Source organism: Bombyx mandarina, chromosome 03, assembly GCF_030267445.1.
Source record: "Bombyx mandarina strain Sakado chromosome 03, ASM3026744v2".
Classification (NCBI taxonomy): Eukaryota; Metazoa; Arthropoda; class Insecta; order Lepidoptera; family Bombycidae; genus Bombyx; species Bombyx mandarina.
In genome coordinates, this window is record NC_143210.1 from 12,776,577 (window position 1) to 12,796,747 (window position 20,171).

General features: G+C 37.8%; 2 protein-coding genes across 4 annotated transcripts in view; both read right to left on the minus strand.

The window, feature by feature from the left end:
• GSTs2 (glutathione S-transferase sigma 2) overlaps positions 1-20,171 on the minus strand; it is a 469,518-nt gene that overhangs the window by 244,442 nt on the left and 204,905 nt on the right. The gene's annotated exons all lie outside the window — the stretch shown is intronic.
• LOC114242378 (uncharacterized) lies at positions 857-16,806 on the minus strand. Of its 3 annotated transcripts, none has more exons than XM_089738022.1 (5): positions 16,654-16,806; positions 1,977-2,690; positions 1,695-1,899; positions 1,453-1,609; positions 857-1,317 (listed from the first exon to the last, which is right to left on the minus strand). In XM_089738022.1, the coding sequence occupies exons 2-5, from the start codon at positions 2,116-2,118 to the stop codon at positions 1,135-1,137; spliced, it is 687 nt and encodes a 228-aa protein (XP_089594148.1). In that variant the 5' UTR covers positions 2,119-2,690; positions 16,654-16,806; the 3' UTR covers positions 857-1,134. The 3 variants fall into 3 exon arrangements, with proteins under 3 accessions (XP_089594148.1, XP_089594156.1, XP_028029308.1); XM_089738030.1 differs by having other exon boundaries at positions 1,453-1,626; XM_028173507.2 differs by having other exon boundaries at positions 1,453-1,612; positions 16,654-16,805.

The window sequence follows — 20,171 nt, forward strand, 5'->3', positions numbered from 1 at the left end:
GTCAAGTTTTTTTTTCTTCTATGTACCGAATGCGCTTGGTTATCTGTAATTAAGGATTTGACTATTCAATTTGCCCGTAAAACTTGCCATGTAAATCAATAATGTTAGATGCACATCCCTCGCCATACTTGTGGCCCTTGTGGTGAACGCACAAAATAAGACCTTGTTTGGTGGACGTTAAGGTTTCATTCCTAAACGTGTCTTCGTGGATAGGCCAAGCAGGCACCGCGCCCCACGGCTAGACTTGAATAGACTCGAGATATAAATATATATTTTCTTAGAAGTAATTATTGATGTTAGATTTAAAAGAACCAATCTTTCTCTTCGTTCGTGTGATCGTTAGAATAATAAAAAAAATTTAGAAATAAAACGACTTTTATTTTTGTAGAACAATTTGATTAAAGCTTGAGCCAGGATTTGGAAATCCTTTGCTTAAAATATTACTTATACGTTTTTAAAGAAAAGTAGAAAACGCATTTGGAATGGAATGGTACCTATATTGTTTTATCTGTAGATCAATCAACTTTGGCTTTTCGGATTTTAATGTTTTTTATGACACAAAAACGGATGTTTAGTCGGGAATCCGCAAAGTTCTTCTATTTCAACAGGTTTAAACGTAATAATGGTGTTCTTTTAACCGTTTAGCATCTTATGAAAGTGCACAAGGGTGGGAAAAAGAAACAAAGTAACTAGATGAGGCTTTCAGATACATTTTTAGACTAGATAAAAACAAACTAGCAACAATGGCCTCGCAAGAAGCTATTGCCATGCAGAAAAAAAAAAAGAAGACAAAAACGGTTAGTGTTAAATCCATCAAATCCATACTTTTGTTATTGGGTATAATGAAACAACTTGATCGTGAAATAATTGTGTATTAAAGAAACCCATAGCTTAAACATTTATAAAATATAACCCGGTCCACCCAATTGAAAACGTTTTAACTTAGACCAATAAAATACACCTTTCACCAAAGTAATAAAAATAATTGAACGTAGAAAAATACTTAAGGAATCATGTAATTTAGAAATTAGTACAAAAAAAATGGAACTGATAATTTTATCGAATACGCCGCCGTTTCTAAGGTTTCCCGCCGATCTCGGTCGGCGGCCATTTTGTTATGACGGCCATGTTGTTTCAATCCCTTTGCGCGTCGAATCCCGCTCGACAGATATCATCGTTTATCTTTAGCATTTGTTCTATAAACGACTCGTCCGCCATTACATTGGCTAGTTTACAAATAATTTCGAGGAGCTCGTCCGGCTTGTAGTTTAATTGTGCGTTGCAAAGCTTGATATCTTCAAGAGCGGATTCTGGGATCTGGAAGGAAATATTTGAATGAACAATTAGGTCATAATTTGTCCTGTAAAATTTTCGAAGGTAACTTTTTAAATGTTTTGAAATGCTCGAAATACACTAACATCGGGTCATTGACATATCATAAAATACACTTACGTCTTTAGTGCTGATGAACGAGCTAAATTTGTATTTGGTTTTCCGCTTCTCTGGGCCTTCCTCGAAGAACAACGTGAACTGTTCCTCCACCCCTCGTCCTCCGATCGGGAAGTACATTCCGGCCCGAAGGTGACCCTTCTGGTCTCGCGACAAGAGACTTCTGTACAAATCATGCTTTATAAATATTTTTGACTGTCATCATGTGCTATAGCAAAATTGTTGTCAAAGAGTAGTTTTCTCACCTAAAGTTGTAAACAAGATTCCTTCTCTCGGTTACGTTGACGGCGTCTTGGTACGGTTTCCCGACAAACACCAGGGAGGTCTGGCATTTCACGATGCCGCCGCGAGTTTCCCGCTCCTGCCACTCCACATAACCGGGGTTGTCCTGGTTGAACGTGTAGTTGTATTCCTTGCGACAGTGCGGCTCGTCCATCTGCGTGAACCAACCTGCAGGAAAAGACAGCAGTTAACATCTGCCTTAGGTTTCTGAGCGCGCGAAGTGGGAGATTCGGAAGGTTCCTTACCAGTGTGTGGATACGCCCCGTCTGCCATGACAGTGATGATCCTCGGCACATGATAGCCGGGATCAGCCAGCATCACGCCATTGCGACCGTCTATTTGGATTTGCACGCACACCATCACGTGCTCCTTCTCGGCGCCCGGCATTGCGGAGGGACACGCGGCCGCCACATACTGCTGCACTTCGGGGACGGCCTCCTCGCACGACACTAGTGACGTGGCGCGCACGAACCCCGGGAACCCCTTCTCGAGGCGGCGCCATCTCCGGATCAACTCAAAACCGAGCCCGACGCACGTGTGCTTCTTGGGATGTAGCTGTGGCGCGTATCGCTTGTAAAGTGCGGTAAGCGGTTTGTTGGCGCGGCTGTAGGTGTCATAGAGATGAAGAAGGTTGGCGATCGAGTCGTAGTTCTCGGCGAGCAGCAGACGGCGCAGCGCGGTCTCGGCGAACGTGGCGAGGTCCTCGTGCGGGCGCGCTTGGAGTTGCAGCGGACGGCGCGGAGCCCCCCAACGCGCTCGCGGCAGGGGCGCGGTCAGGTGATACTCCCCAGCGAGTCAACTGGGCCATTCTGCTCCCCATCGCCCCACGGCCGGCGCACCCGGCTCTCTCTCCTTCTTAGACACCTCTTCATCATGCCGCTCATCTCCAGAAAATTGGACGCTTTGTGAAAGCGTCGCACACTGCTGCCCCAATAATAATGGTAATGGTTTTTCACGCTCTGAAAATAAAAAAAGGTCTGATATCAATTGTGCACTACTATTGTAAAATTGGTCGATCAATAGACAATAGACATAGACAATTCTAAAATTAAAAAAAAATTACTAAAAATGTCCACCTTATTACATTCATAGATGTCATAATAATTCGATTCGTTCATCGTCTTTTATTGCGTTGGGATAGGATACAATGAAAAGAGACAAACTTTGAACAGATCTTGATATTTCATAGAAGAATTAATAAGCATTGCATTATAAAATATCCAACAGTCGTAGTTTTAATAAGTAGGTAGGTACGTGTAGGTGTTTTAGATGAAGGCAATAGGCACGAAGAGTTACATTTCAAACGAGTGCGTCCGTCTAAATTTAGAAACATTATTTTGTGTGAGTCTTCCGTCATGTTTATCAGGTCTCAAGGTGGTAAGTGATTAATCACTCACGATCTTGTTCATACACGAGAGTTCTGTTTAAAGTTTTTCAAACGAAATAGTTTAAAGACGGTAGTTTATTTATAAAAAAATCGCATGTCACAATACCATTGCGAGAGAATTATAAAAAAAATGTATTCTATCCTATTTTGTTTGTAGGTAAACCACTTATTTATGCCGCGAAGTAACCCCGCGTTTGTTTGAAGGCCATAATAGTTTATTTTCGAATCGATTGAAATTGTCATTCGAACTAATCCTTCAAAATTAGCAGCGAAATAGATACCAATTGTTATCGCTAGATATGCGATCAACTCGGATCAAAGATAAGTATGCCAATATAGATATGCATTACGTTGCATGTCAATGACCATGAATAAGTATAAACGGTATTAGTATTTGGCTAATATTATAGCTATAATATAACCAAGCTCACGCAACCTATGGACATTGAAACGCGAGGTCTAAGTCAGTTGCTTAGTGTAGTATAATGGCTAAATCAATCCTTCGAACCGGAATGATTGTTTAGTGGCAGATATAGGCAGGGTGGTGATACCTACCCCTGTAAGTTTACAATATGCCCCTACCAGTATACGTTTTGTCCACTTAAAGCATCAAAAGAATAAGAACGTAACAATGATTGAACAGTCTATGGGTTAATATAGCATTTCTCATTTCAGTAATATTAAAAATAAATAAACTCAAATGCAGTTTTAGTACTCGCAATAATTTTTTTTTTTTTTTTTTTTTATTAGGTTCACACAACTGGATGAAAACTGCACATATAAACATTGAACTTATTTACATAAAATAATACATTATCGAATTCACCCTTTTGGGTGTGAACACATCTTGCTTAAGAGCGTTTGTGCTTAAGATAAAAATATCATTAACTAATATTAAATTAAGACAAAGAAAACAAAAAACTGCATATAAAAACTTTGAAAATAAAAAAATAAAAAAAAAAATTAAAAGAGGGAAATTAATGTTCTATAGAAATAAAAATAAATGTGGTTGGTCTACAGCTCGTTGTGGATCACGGAACTTAAATTTATTTTAAGTGAGGCTAGAGAAGCATGGCAGACAAATATGTCAATTTCATCACGTATACTATTTGCCAGGGAAGTCATACGATAGACAGGAGAGTGCTGGCCAAGATTACTTTTGATTTTTGGTAGGTGGAAAGTTTTCCGATTACATAAACGGCTGCCCAAGCGCGGTACGCTTAAGTGAATACGTTCAAGTATTTCTGGTGAGTCTATTATGCTGTGTATAAGCTTGTAAAGGAACACAATATCAGCTGCTTTACGTCGTGTGCTTAATGACTGGATCCGATAGAACGAAAGGCGTTCCTTATATGATTTCAGTTGGTGACACTTATTATCATTAAAAGCGAGATGATAAAGGAACCGTTTTTGGATTCTTTCTATCCTGTTTGCATGTACTTGATAGCCAGGGCTCCAGACTGTACAACAATATTCTAAAATGCTTCGTACAATCGTATTATAAATAAGAATAGTTAAGCTAGGTTGCCTGAATATTTTCATTTGCCTATTTATAAAACCAGAAAGCCGAGAGGTCCTGCTAATTATGTTATCAATATGGGATCTGAAGCTCAATGCGCTATCCAAGATGATGCCCAAGTCCCGAACAGTATTGACTTCTTGAAGGGGTGTGTTGTTTATGTAGTATGTGGCTTGAAACGGAACCCTCTTTCTTGTAAATTTAATAAAATTACACTTTTGCAAATTTAAGTGCATGTAATTCCGCGTACTCCATTTGTAAATCGCATTGATGTCTGACTGAAGAGCCACTATATCCGAATGGTCTTCAACAGCACGATACACTTTTAAGTCATCAGCATATAATTTAAATTTAGATTGGATGACATGCTTAATGTTATTGATGTAGACTAGGAAAAAGAAAGGACCGAGATGAGACCCTTGAGGGACCCCTGATGGGACCATGTGCACTCTAGATTTATTGGTGGCTCTCACCAAGAATCCGGATCTTTGTGAGCGATTTTATTTAAAATCACTCCAGACCGTAGATACCGCTATTTAAATCTATTTCACCATAGCGTTAAGTCGTTACTATGATTATAAATAGGTACCGAAGAGTTTCAAAGAAAAATCATGACTACATTCTGCATTCCACATTGGCGGTTCATTTTTCTGAACACGTCAATACAGTGAGTCACTGCGCAGCTCTGCCGCGTATCAGAACAAAGTGCTTTGTACTGAAAACGTATTGTTTATGACGATATTTTCCGAGAATATGCGTTTTATGATTTAGAATTGTGTATCAGTTTTTTCAGTTTAGACTCGAATTTTAAATCGAGGTTATTGTGTATTTTTCAGGGTTTAGGTATTCTGATAAGTTTTTTTTATGAAGGAAAGATTACCGGTGGCCCGGTGTCCAGTTTCACCAGGACAGGTCGGCGAGCAAGGAATCAGCCAGGAATGGATGGGATTTGTTAACAGCTGCCCGAGCGCCTCCAAATGAGACCTAACAACTAAGGGCAACTGCTTCGCGAATGAAATGATTTTCGAAAACTATAATACCTGATGCTTAACGATACCACGTGAATTCAAAATAAAAAGCCTAGTAAATGCTAAAAACACACGTAATTCATTTGCGTAATATTGGAAATTGATATGTCGCAAATGAGGTTCCACGTTGACGACATCTATTCGTATTCCATATATGACTAGGCAATGATTCGCGTAATAAAGTCTAGTAAAGATATATCACTATCTTTACTGGTTAGCGATATGTAACTAACATTTGAGTCGTCTATTATCAAAGGTGGCAATCTGTGCATTTGGACAAAAAAATGTTATTGATATGTCAATACAGATTGATTTGAATACAATCGTCTCCTTCAAAGAATACGGTTCAAAACCTGCATTAAATAAAGGTTAATACTTAACCTGTTATTTATCTAAGATGTCGTTCAGAAGAGTTTTGTGACTGCCAATGGAATACAAAGTCAATAATTCGTTTTTCTGATTTACCAATAATTGTCCAAAAGTCACATTGCCGGCTTTGATAATAGTCCACTCATTTACAGGTAAACGATTTCACGGTAGTAACATAAAGAACAAAGAATATGATACTCTATGTAGAAAAGAATAGAGGTACTTATTAAGCAGCTTACGCGCGATGTATCACTTCCGTGCTAGTTTAGTTACATGTATAATATCTTTGTTTTCCACTATTATATTATTATCTTTCGCACAGTTTTATTATTAAAACAGCAATGTTTTCATTATAATGGCCAGTGGCCCGATCACACCTGTCGATTTAACAAACAATAACATGTTTTGAATCGATCAAAGTTAGTGGTCACAACAATTGAGGGTAGTTTGATAAAGTATTTTCTTTCATTGTTTTACTCTATAATGGAAACTAATGACCAGCTTGAATAGGTATTTCGAACAATGAATTTATTTATAGCGTTTATACAGTAACCAAGTAATGGTTAAATTCTTCCTCATTCATGTGCCTCATTGCGGTTGAAACGATTTGGCTGTGCCCCTGGTATTGGTGACGTCAGCGAACGTAAATTATTAAATAGGAAATATTCGCCCTGAATCAAGAATCTACGACTTATCTAAATTTTAAAGCTCTGTCTCTCTTGACAGAGTGGTCGTGATCGTCATGTAGCGTTGAAAGGCAGACTTGATGCGTCTCACGATGTCCAGCCATCCTTCCTTGTTCGAGACCAAAAGCACATACAGGTTTTCAAAAGTAAATATAAGCACCGATTACAAAACGCAGCCCATCTACCACAAATCTAGAATTTCGGGAATAATTTTAACTGCATATTCTTGGAATAGTGTTATCTACTGATGATAGGGCGCGCACGAGCCCACGCAGGTAGGTACCACCAATTCGCCCAATTATGCCATGAAGCAATAATGCGTTGCAGTTGGAAGGCTGAGCGAGTCATTGTAAAGCAGAGACTTAGAACTCATGTCTCAGGATGGATGACGGCATTTACATTGTTGATGCCTATGGGCTTCAATAACCGATCAACACCAGGTGAGCTCGTTCAATTATCTAAGCTTTAAAAAAACACATCCAGCATAATCCAAATAAACGCAAATGGGGCTTTTGTAAATATAGTTACGCTCATGCAATCAGACGACCCTGTGCCCTATTGAAATTGAACTTCAAATTATAGTTGTTGTATTGTTTTCATAGACAAACAACGTAGGCCTGTTGTTAATATCGAATAATTTATTCGATAATGCCCGGGTTTTCGTTAGACTTATGATGTTGAATATATTATGTAGGTACTTATAAAAACATTGTAAAAACCTTATAGCAACCAGCCCTTATAGCAAACAGATGTATCTATTTACGTATTTTAATTGCATTGGTCAAAGCAAAGATCTTTCGTATTATTCCCCCATCCTCTTTATCTCCAAACCAAATACAGACATCTTGGTAAGGAAATCCATTGCCAAAGATGTAAATTATTCTCACAGCCGCATCCACGATCACTAAGAATGTATATTGTTATATCAGCGTATATATTTCCTCACGATCTATAAACTGCTAAAGTAATGTCTTCATTAACTTTGCTGTTACTGTATGTTTTACTTTAGGATTGTTACAACAACAATATTACGTAGTTTGTTTGTAGTGGCGTCGATGGATAGAAAAGCTAGCCCAATGTTGAATTATAAACCCACACAATTTGCTACATCACCGCTAAATCCGAACATACCTATTCTAGATTAACTCTTAATTTTTTAACCGGCTTAAAGAAGACAAATTTCTCTATTCGACTGCTTTTTTTCTGTTAGAACTTTTTTTCAAGGGATACCGATATTTATTTGAAAGCCGCTGCTTGTTATGGAGTCCCATTTAAATTTTATCATTATCTAACCAACCATTTTTGAGTTATCTCTAAAAATATATCTTATATTGATTACGATCACATTCTCGTGGAACATTGAAGATTGGGTTCAGTGGCGAGCTTTGGGGGAGGCCTATGTCCAGCAGTGGACTGCCGCAGGCTGATGATGATGATGATGATGACATTCTCGTTTTATTTTATTTGTTTCTTATTAGATAGAAAAATATATTATAATAAGCTAAATTTTCAAGTCAGTCCACTATCCTCAAACGCCTTTCCTAAATTATCTTTATGTTTACTTTAGTATAGCTGAAACTTAAACACTAAATGTAAAGCGTTTGCTTTGGGCATTCCTTTCTTTTTTTTAAGTTAAGTGAAAGTTTTTGGCCTTCACATATTAAAGCGCAATTATTATATTTGAAAGCACACATAATGGTTTAGTAAACGTTAATCCGTAGGTACAACAAGTTCGTTGTAACTCGTATTCTTCCTACAGGTGATAATGTGGCTTGAAGGACCAACAGATAATGTTACAATTTTTTTAATAGTTATTCTAATATATTTAAATGCAACGATATCCGACTTAACCTAATAGGTGTATGGCTCTAATAAAGAATGAAAAAAAAAAATGCAACGATCAAAAGTTTCCAGAGCTCTAGATGGGAACACGAGCTCATAGACATAAGAGCGTGAATGTCGACACCGCCATGACACACGAGGTCAGAATATCAAATGCTATTGTGGAGCCCTTGTTTCATTCATCGAACTGGGATGAATGATTACTTCAAGCCTAGAAAACGGTGGCATTCACCAACGCGTGCTCATGACAAATCCGCTACCTACCTAACGCATAGATTTTGTTCTTGTTTCGAGGGCGTAATTATCCAGTTCTCATCCGTATTTGAGGTCATTTAATACTTAGATTGATAAACAAGCTCAAGGTCCACCTGGTGTTAAGTTACCGCAGCCCGTAGACATCAACAATGTAAATGCGGCCACATGCGACCAACTTTGGGGCGTCCGCGTCAGTTCTAAATTGCAGTTTGATTTCTCTCTTTAGTTAGACACCTATGTTACGTTCTCTGATACTGCATTCATTAATTGAATGGCGTGTGTATCCGCTAAATATTAAGTGAATCCATTCACTTATGTATCATAATGAGAAAAAAAAAACAGATTTGACTGATCCTCGTCATATTTTGTGAGTAGGTAAATGCTGGTGTAAACTGCTTTAAGCCGAATTCCATTTTATCAGCGTAACCTAACAAAAACAAGCACTCCAGGCAATCGAATACGTAATGAAGATTAATTTTGGCGACAAATTCGATAAGACAGTGGCCTGTTTTTTGTTTTGAAGTCTGATTTTTTTCTGTTACAATACACGAAGACAGCACGTGTAAATTTGAATGATACAATCAAATCATTAATTTTATGGTTAATGATAAAACGTCGTTAAGTACTGCTTCGTTTTTCGGTTTATCGTCATTGAAGTTCTGTGGCAGTTTCGCTGATTCGAGACGTCATAGGTATAACCCATGTAGTTATTTGAATTTAACATACCTAATCTATTACGAAAACGGACAGTTATGTGCATGTTTTCGTGTAGGATTCGCTATAAGCTTGTCTTAACTGGAACTGCAGGGTCTATAGATATAATATTACGCACAGAGTCTTGTGTGTATTTGTGCGAAATACTCGTTACTAGGGTCGAAAAGTTCTCGAGCTGAAGCGGAAGACATAGCGTGAGTAGTAGGAGTGGGTGATATAAATCGTATATAGATTCAATATCTATATATCGCAGCAATATCGTTGAATCCGATATCGCCCCGCACGAAATCTATATATCGATATCAGCCGATACACGATATTGCTCGATGTGATGCGCATCGCCATATCGGACCGATTCGTGAATCGAAATCTATATTTCGATATCGGCCGATACACGATATTGCTCGATGTGATGCGCATCGGCATATCGTACCGATTCTTTAATATCAGCAATATTCGTTTGGTTCGTATCGAATCGGCCAGAGTGAGTGAGCGCACGATAGGGATATCATGTGATGAATGAAACAGAAACAGGCATTATCCATACAATTGTAAACCTTATATTTAAGTCCATATGTCTGTAGATTATTCTTAGCGTATCAGCAGGATACAATTAAGGAAAGAAGTTTCAACTTTCGACCCTAACTTGAATGCAGTATAGCCTATTTGCATCGTTGAATTTAATTTCACGCGCTTTGACCTTGAACTAGAATTTTTGGACAAGTGTTTATAAATACTTAAAAGTTTTTTGTGTTTGATTTTTAAAGTACACATTTTTCTATTTTTAGTTGAATCCAAATAATTGAGTTTATTTCTTGTGTTTGTATTAAACTTTTGAAATCTACACTCTTTTGGTATATTTTGTAATTTTAAATTAAGACACAAAATACTAAAAACTGAAAATAATGTAGCCAGTCCTAAGCCTGGTAAAAGCATGAAGGAAAGTTTTTTTGATATTTTTATTTTCATGTTCTTTTTATTACTTTAAGATCATATTATAAATTGATATCAGAAAACCAACCGTATAACGTTGACTTAAATCTATATCTACTACGATATTATATCAGCGTATCGTTTCAAATCTCAAATATCATGAATCGAGAAAATCTACTAGAATCCATCAATATATAGATTCAGAAAATATATAGATTCAATATCCGATATTGATCCTCGATATATAGATACGATTCGATACGCGGCAAAACCGATATTACCCACTCCTAGTGAGTAGGTCTCCCACAAGGTGGACCGACGACCTATAGAGGTTTACAAGAATCCGCTGGATTCAAGCAGTATAGGGCTGGTCGCTGTGGCGAGGCTTGGGGGAGGCCTTGCCCAGCAGTGGACCTCTGTGGGCTGAAACTCGTTGCCAAAACTCGTAATAAACTTGCTATTACAAAATATATTTTTAGATATGTCGTACTGTACATATATCCTTCTGTAAACACTTGGTCGTATCAGTCCACATATCAGTCACAGATCGTCATCTGGTAAACATCCAGCCTAATTATTTCAAACACAGGATTTGAAACATCGCCATTAATGTACCGCGGGGGGCGCTAGAGTATTTATTTATTTATTAAGTCGCACCAACAAAGTGATCATCAATACAAAACATTGACAAATTGACAAAAGTTCATGGCAGATGTCACCTCAATTATAGGTGCAATCGACAGTGCATTAACATCAAAAATAAAAAAAATATACAGCTAAGATTTGAATACATTTCATTCATTGCTTAATATTAATTTAATTGGGAGATGATCCGCGACAGATTTTTCCTGTAAGTAGTGAGACAATCAGAAAAAACATTTATTTCACTTAAAATAAGTTCAGCGCAATCGGACAACTCCGAAGGAACATTGACGGAGACCGCGCTACCGTGGACATTATTGTAGTCCCAAAGGATTCTGTTTAAGGGAGAGTAAGCACCTAAATTCGAACGAGCGGGCTTTCTTATAAACGGTTTATATTTCTTCGTTCTTGGTAGGTACTTAGGTGCTGATATTTTTATCTGGGTTAATAGATTAGGTGTGTCGGTTATTCCATGAATTAATTTGTACAGAAATATACCCCCCATTAGTTTTCTCCGGTTTAGAAGAGAGTCTAAATTAAAGTGGCAAAGTCTATCTTCATAGCTGGGTAACTTCCTACCCAGATTGTAGTTGTAAGACAAGTACCATAGGAACCGTTTCTGGACACTTTCCAATCGTTTCTTGTATATTTCATAGTAAGGATAGTAGTTTCAAAAGATCTATTTCATAACATATTTAGGCATGGTGAGGGCGTAAAGTACCCGGCTTTTGCTAGTAAGCCGTAAAACGAATTTGTGACCGGTATAAAGCGGCCTTTAACCAGCATGCTCCTGCGAACATCCGACGAGCGACTTAAACTGGTTCGCTTTCGTGATTAATGTTTATTTTAAACTATCATCCATGGCGTATGATGGATACGGCATGATGATACGCGGCTAACGTGGCCTAAAAACGTTGAAAATTTCAAGGGCATTTTACAATCAACCATTTTACAACACCAAGTTTACCAAGAAGGACGCCTTTAAAAAACGCTTGATGAAGCACTGGAGACGAAAAGGAAGTTACGTCCGCTAGTGTTATACCCGATCCTGTAGACCGAATTGTAAATGGTCGACGTCGCCCAAAACACGTCATTACGGATCCTCCCGATCCGTTAACGGTGCTTTTAGGTACCACAAGCACCGGTCACCGTCCTCGTCGAACCCGTCGCTTGCGACGAAGAGCTCGACGAGCGAATTAACCCACAGACATAGCCCACTGAGTTTCTCGCCGGATCTTCTCAGTGGGTCGCGTTTCTGATCCGATGGTAGATTCTGCGAAGCACTGCTCTTACTAGGGCCAGTGTTAGCAACACTCCGGTGTGAGCTCACGTTAGGGCGAAGCTGAAATAGCCTCTCAAGGCAATCAGCATAGGTAGGAAAAACAAAAAAAAAACCGTAGTGTGATCCCATGGAGCGTGCACTACGGTTTATTTTATTTTATGTTATGTTTTATGTTATTAATATTTACATATGAGACTTTTTCTATTCGCCTTCGAAAATAGGACTCTCCTCTTTCCCTAGAGTATTGTGTCTTGGACTACATAGATCCGGTTGGGTCCAGCTTGCCGCCGGACGTCTGCTCACGCGGTGGGCTACTTCTACAGCGAACGTTAGCGTGAGTTTTTCGTCCCAGATTCCTCTTAACGACATCGATCTATATTGGCAATTTGCCTCACAAATCTCGAGTTTCGACACTTCTAGTACGTATGCTTTATTAAGAGTTTTGTATCTATGGTATACCGTTCACGTAATTTTTTTTTATTTTTTACAGCTTAGATGGGTGGACGAGCACACAGACCACCTGGTGTTAAATGGTTACTGGAGCCCATAGACATCTACAACATAAATGCGCCACCCACCTAGAGATATAAGTTCTAAGGTCTCAGTATAGTTACAACGGGTGCCCCACCCTTCAAACCGAAACGCATTACTGCTTCACGGCAGAAATGGGTCCCACCAGCAATAATTACGCAAATTATAATTTTGCGGGTTTGATTTTTATTACACGATGTTATTCCTTCACCGTGGAAGTCAATCGTGAACATTTGTTAAGTACGTATTTCATTAGGAAAATTACTAAATTAATTAATAAATTAAAATTACTAAATTATTAAACTAGGTTTTAGAAGACAAACTGCATAGCGATTTATGACTTTGTTTTAAATGTTTAAAATGATTTATAATTACGATTCGTGGAAACACTAAAATTATCTCTTTGTTTTCGGGATCTGTTCCGATCATCCGCACATTCGCGATTCTATTTTAATTTATTTAAAACGATAAGTGCCTATTTATGTTTAATTAAGGCTACTTATACGTATATTCTGTCGTGTCTGTGGACCACGAAAACTGTAAAATATTCGAATTATCGGAAATAATATAGTGGAAATAAAAAACGTGAGATTAAATTTTAAAAATATTTTGAATTAATTATATTTATGCTTAGTTTAGCAGGTGAGGTTAATTTTATGTTTTTTTTAATTTTTTTTTATTGCTTAGGTGTGTGGACGAGCTCACGGCCCACCTGGTGTTAAGTGGTTACCGGAGCCCATAGACATCTACATTGTAAATGTGCCACCCACCTTGAGATATAAGTTCTAAGGTCTCAAGTATAGTTACAACAGCTGCCCCGCCCTTCAAACCGAAACGCATTACTGCTTCACGGCAGAAATAGGTAGAGCGGTGGTATCCATCCGTGCGGACTCACAAGACGTCCTACCACCAGTAAATGATATTGATAATGTTTTCGTTTCAAAAAAAAACTACGCTAGAATCCACAATGTTATTCTGGGTACGTGGGACATGTGCTAAAGCCTACGATTTCGACGGTTCGAATTAAATTCAAAATTGTGCCTTTATATGTTTGTTTTAGGAAAGTTTTCACTAATCTTTTGTTTACATTTCGTTGCCGTGTTTTGTCGAAGCGATCTTCTAATTTATTTTATGTCTTCCAAACGAAGGGTTCCGTTCGTTGAACTCGAAGGGTCAAATACAGAAACTTTATTCGGGTTTGATTCGGTTTTTATATCGGTAGAGCTAGCTAACATAACAAAGCCGTGTGCACATTGTGGTGAAATAGATTCGCAGTATGTTTAACACGCTTTATTTTGCTTGTAATTTTATTCAGATTTGTATGGGTTTTTTTTTATTGCTTAGGTTGGTGGACGAGCTCACGGCCCACCGGATGTTAAACGGTTACCGGAGGCCATAGACGTCTACATCGTAAATGTCGCCACCCACCTGGAGATATAAGTTCTAAGGTATTCGTTTTTACAGTACAACGGCTGCCCTACACTTCAAACCGAAACGCATTACTGCATCACGGCAGAAATAGGCGGGCGGGGTGATGGTACCTAACCGTTTTTGCGGGTTTAATTTTTATTGCACGATATTATTCCTTCACCGTGGAAGTCAATCGTGAACATTTGGTAAGTACGTATTTCATTAGAAAAATTGATACCAGTCTGAGGGATTTGAACACCGTTGCATCGCTAGATACGAATGCACCGGACGTCTTATCCTTTACGCCACGAAGAGTTCATACCAGCGCCGGGCAACTGGTGTGCAGTAATGGTGGTACCTATCCATGCGAACTTACAATACGTATGTAATGGAATCTTTGAATGTCATTATCACTGATTTCAAGACACCTTCCGATTAACTTGAAATCTGTACGGGCTTCCGTTCGAACGTACCTAGATTAGCCCATTAGGGCACCAGCGATTAGGTGGGAGAAATAAACCGCGCGCATCAAAGTCTGATGACAATAGAATAATTTAATAACTTCGCTCTAATATCCTGACCAGTGTATCAACAGGATAAAAAAAGGACGAAATTAAGTATTGGTTCGACTTCCTATTTAAGCGTGTTTTTTTAGCCAAATATAGTAAAGCGATTTCAAAGCGCCTAAGAGAGCTTGGTTAAGATTTTTTTTTCATTCTAGGGAATAATAACATTTATTTTGAACCTGTCTATTATTTTATAGGTTAAGTTTATATATTGTAAGTTTGTTGTGTTGGATAAAATAGTAAATTCAAAGTCTACCTTAGATTTAGGTAATTTTAATGTCATCCACAAAGTTATCATTGACATTTAAAATTCCCAGCGTGAGCTGTCAAACGCCTGCTACAGGAAATATCACTAACACATTAAACAAGTTACGGACTATGTATAATCTAGAGAAACGCAATAGACTAATTTTATTCGATACGATTTTTTAATTATTATTTATACTGCACTGCCAAAATCGAAAACGGCTTTATTGACCTCGGAAACGACAGAAACCTTGTACGCTATGTTTAATAGGCCGGAATTTTTTGGGAATGTAATATCGGTTAAGTGTACGTCATTAAATAATATTAATTGTAAGTTGGAGAAAATTAGCAATGGCGCAACGTATCCGTAACAAAGTATCTTTAATTGATAACTAATGCGTCTTTGAAATTCATTACCGTTAAATGCGGTCAATAGTAAGTAGATGTGTAGTTTGTAATGGTATAAGAAATCGCGAACTCACGCTCGCACTTAATATGACCTTTAAAATGCAGTTCTTTTTGTACCTAGTCGAAATGGCACGCAACGCCATGGCTGCGATAGCCAAAACGACCAGCGAAAACTACGTTTTTTTTTATGAATGATGGATTACTGGTGGGCCGGAGACCTCTCCAGTTTCAGCAGGACAGGTGGGCGAACAAAGGCTCAGCCAGGAGGGGTGGGGTTTGCTAACAGCTGCCCGAGCGCCTCCAAAGAAGACCTAACAACTCAACTAAGGTAATGACTTAATAATGACTAATACCAGCTGTTATATTGTTTTTATTATGCATGAAACACTTTTGAGTTGAGTGCTAATAAAAAATTGTTTTATGATCACTCCAGCCTTAATAAAAAAGAAAAAATGAACACTATCACTAGCCATTATCGTAGTTCCTGCTCGTGATAAAATGCAATATTAATTTTGTAAAAAAAAACCTTATCACATTATTTACTAACTTTTCATTAAACAAATTTTGAATTCGCAAAGTCGTCACACGTCCGTGTTCACGTGAATTTCTGTGTAGTGCACGTGACACTGTCAATGTTTAAGAAGTGAAAGTAATTTTGGCGGGAAAGTAGGTTGACGTTTAAAACGATACTAAAATTCGAAGGATTTGTTGTCATTATTTTATAAACGTTTTACATATTTAGTCCATCATAATTTTTTAAAACTGTATTGCTTGAAAATTATATCGTTAATTTTTTATGTTGTATGTCACAGCTGTCTTTCAATTTATCGTTTTAAAGTCGTTTTTATTACTTTTCGTTAGGTACTAGTTTCGTTTTTAACATTCTAAAAATATAGTTATTACAAATGCATCTATTAAATCGCGCTGAAAAAAAATTCTTAAAAAACTTTTCAAAGTTAAATCGCGTCGTCTTTGTTTACGTACACGAGCGCGCGTGTTAAATCATTATTAATATTGCCACGAACCTCGTTCTTTTACGTTATCAGTGTTGATACAAAATCAAATAGAAAATATTTTAAGATTTAATTTAAGTTATAAACTCACCCATACAATGGCTAAAGCCAAATAAAAAAAATAAAACTATGAAGCTGCCTTTGGGCGCGCTCTATCCAGCGGTGCGACTCCGGCGACTACAACACACAAACTGGTCGTGGAATAGCGCCTCTCTCGCATTAATATATTTGCGTTAGAAGCTAGGACTTGACACTCCTGACAGTACTAGTATAATAGCTGTTGCTTGTGCCGTTTTATTTAATTTAATTTATTATTAACGATATGTGGAGGCCTATGCGAAAGCAAAACAATCTTTGCCGATGTTAAATGCTTAGAAAATTACATTAATAATATGTACCTAAGTATGAATGAAGCTTATTAATAAAGGCTTATTTTTATGAACGATATGTGGTTGTTGGTTCTTACTTTTACGAGTTTTACTATAAGTCGACCTTACAACGTTGGTTATTTTTGTCGTTGACGACTGAAACATTTTTTTTCAAACAGGAGAAATACATTTTCGCTCACGCACACACATTGATGTGATAGTACTCTGTGGAACTTATGTACCTACCTAATTTTGAACGTCAATTTGTTAATGAATATTATTTCTAATTATGTTCAATACGACTTCGATGCAATTACGCAGATTTTGATTTAATTTATGTATACAATTAGGCCTCATTAGGCCAGAGAATCGTATTAACAATAATTATAGTCGATTTAGCAATAATAATATTAGTAGATGCAGGCGATCTTGACCTCCTTGATTTTTTTCTCTCTATATGGGTAATTCAATTTCTAGGCGCACCTAGGATTCTGGTGATCTCACTATTAGCGAAATCACCAGAATTTAACAAGAATTTCAAAACGAAAACAAACATATGAAAATGACCAGATATTTACAAAAAAATAACAAGACATTTAATTTATCCAAAAAATTCAAATATATTAAACGAGTGCTATTTTTAATAAGCTGCTACATTGAGGCGTTATAACGAAAAGCATAACGTGTTTTCAAACACTATGACCATGTGTTACAAGCTGCAAGATAACGTGGGTCGTGGCGTCCATGGCAACTGCGCATGTCAAAAACAGAAACCCTGTTTCCCCGCTCACCTCCACGGACTCCATTTGACAGCTGATTGGTTGGATATCATCGCCCAGTCACGACACAACGTGCAATTCAATGAACATGGCCGTATGATTGGGTTAAATCACGCGCTCTCCCGAAGATAAACATTTCGGCGAAGTGTGATTAAAACGTTGCAATATTAATGAAATTGTGTGATCACGTTTGCATACAACGTGACCTAGCAAACTTTAAGTTTTCGTGCATTTAATTATTTTTTTAGGTTTCATTTTGAGTGTTCGTTAGCACATTTGAGGTTATCGCGTGACACGTGTGCGTAATGTTACTGTTAATATTAACAACAAAGAGTTTTGTTTACGTTGTCAACGTTACTGTTATTGTATTTCGTTATTGAGTATTGAACAATAGTGTATTTTAATCGATAATATAACATTGCAGGAATGGCAATATATTTAGGCGAGTTACACTTGACAAGCGGTGGTCCGTTAACAGTTAAAGTATTGGCGCGGCCTCCTACAGGTGGGCGGTTTTGATTTATTATGACGTCGAGATGATGACGTCACCTATTTGATAATACAGCGCGTAGGGATCTGTCAAATTCCTACGCGAATCTGTGCTTCATTGTCAATGTCAGTAGGTAATCATGTGATTAGGAAATGGGAGTCTAGGTTTGTTGATGCGTTCGCTACGACATGAGTGAAGTTAATGCATTAACAAAATATACTTTAATATACCTAGTTTAGTTATTTGTCTATAGTAAGTAATGTATTATCCATGATGACATGTTTTACATTATAGGTTGACTATAGAATTACTAAAACGATAATTTGTTTAGGTTAGCAAAAGAATATTGGTATATATCTGGTAGATTTTTTTTTAAACCATTAAGTACACTGGGGTTAGTTTCTTTCCTTAGACGATAGATTCTCTCCCACCTGATCGTTGTCAAGCTGAAATCGCTCCTAGCGATAAGACTGCCCATTGTAGTATTTTCTTAATTTTAATTTTATTTTCTTTTTTAATGTTATGTTGGTTTAGATTCTAAACTTTAGAATAAAACATACTCTAGTCTAAATTCTAAAATCAGTTTGCGACATACAATATGCATGTTATTGTAGTAGTCACCAGGATTGGCAAAATAAAATAAATTATCACTGGATTCAAATTGCAAATACATGGTATTTCCGAAAGCGTCATAATTTTAAAATAAACATTTATTATTATCGGATTTAATAGACATCAATGTTTTGCGAATACGATCTGTTATGAGGAAACCTTTAAGTCTATTTCAACTATGGTCCTACTATTGACGTGGCTAGGAATGCTCGCATCGTCTCTTGCTTTTTGACTTGACAATCAGCTTCAGAAATGATTGTAACTGAAGGGTGGGGCAGCCGTTGTAACTATACTGAGATCTTAGAACTTATATCTCAAGGTGGGTGGCGCATTTACGTTGTAGATGTCCATGGGCTCCAGTAACCACTTAACACCAGGCTGTGAGCACGTCCACCCATCAAAGCAATAAAAAAAAACTGAAAATTTCGACGTGAATTTCGGTGGTAGATACAGGAAAACACTGCTCTTGCTGGAGCCAATGTTAGTATATCTCTCAGGTTGAAAATATACAGTAGTCCATTAGGCAGGGGAAAGAATTAAAAAAATATCTCAACACGTCCCATTTAGGGTTCTCATCATTCACTCCCAGTTCTAATTAACCGAATGAAAATAAACAATACCCCAGCGAGCTGGTAAAACAGGGCGCTATCAATACTTAGAATAAGGAAAATGTGCAGTTTTTGTTACACAATTAACATGGCATGACTCAAACTTTTCGTAATCAACGGACAAAGAATGCGTTATAACGTCACGAGGCAGAAAAAATAATTTGCGTGTTTTTTTTTAATATAACAAACGTTGGGCACCGTTTAGCGTATTTATTGTTACATTTCGAAGCTTCCCGAAGATGAAAAGCTTACTGACTTCTCGCCGGATCTTCTCAGTGGGTCGTGTTTCCGATCCAGTGGTAGATTCTGTTTTTTTTTATACTTCCTACCTAAGCTGATGGTCTAGAGAGACCATATCAGCGTAACCTTAACTAGCAGGTGAGCTCACGGGGCTCAAACTGGACGACGTTGCTAACACGAACCCTAGCAAGAGCCGTGCTTCGCAGAATCTACTACCGGATCGGAAACGCGACCCACTGAGAAAATCCGGCGAAAAACTCAGTGGGCTTAGATTCTGCGAAGCACTACTCTTGTTAGGGCCAGTGTTAGTAACACCTACGGTTTAAGCCTCGAGAGCTCATCTACACGCTAAGGTAACGCTGATATAGCCTTTTAAGGCTGGTGGTAGGACCACTTGTGAGTCCGCGCGGATAGGTACCACCGCCCAGCCTATTTCTGCCGTGAAGCAGTAATGCGTTTCGGTTTGAAGGGTGGGGCAGCCGTTGTAACTATACTGAGACTTTAGAACTTGT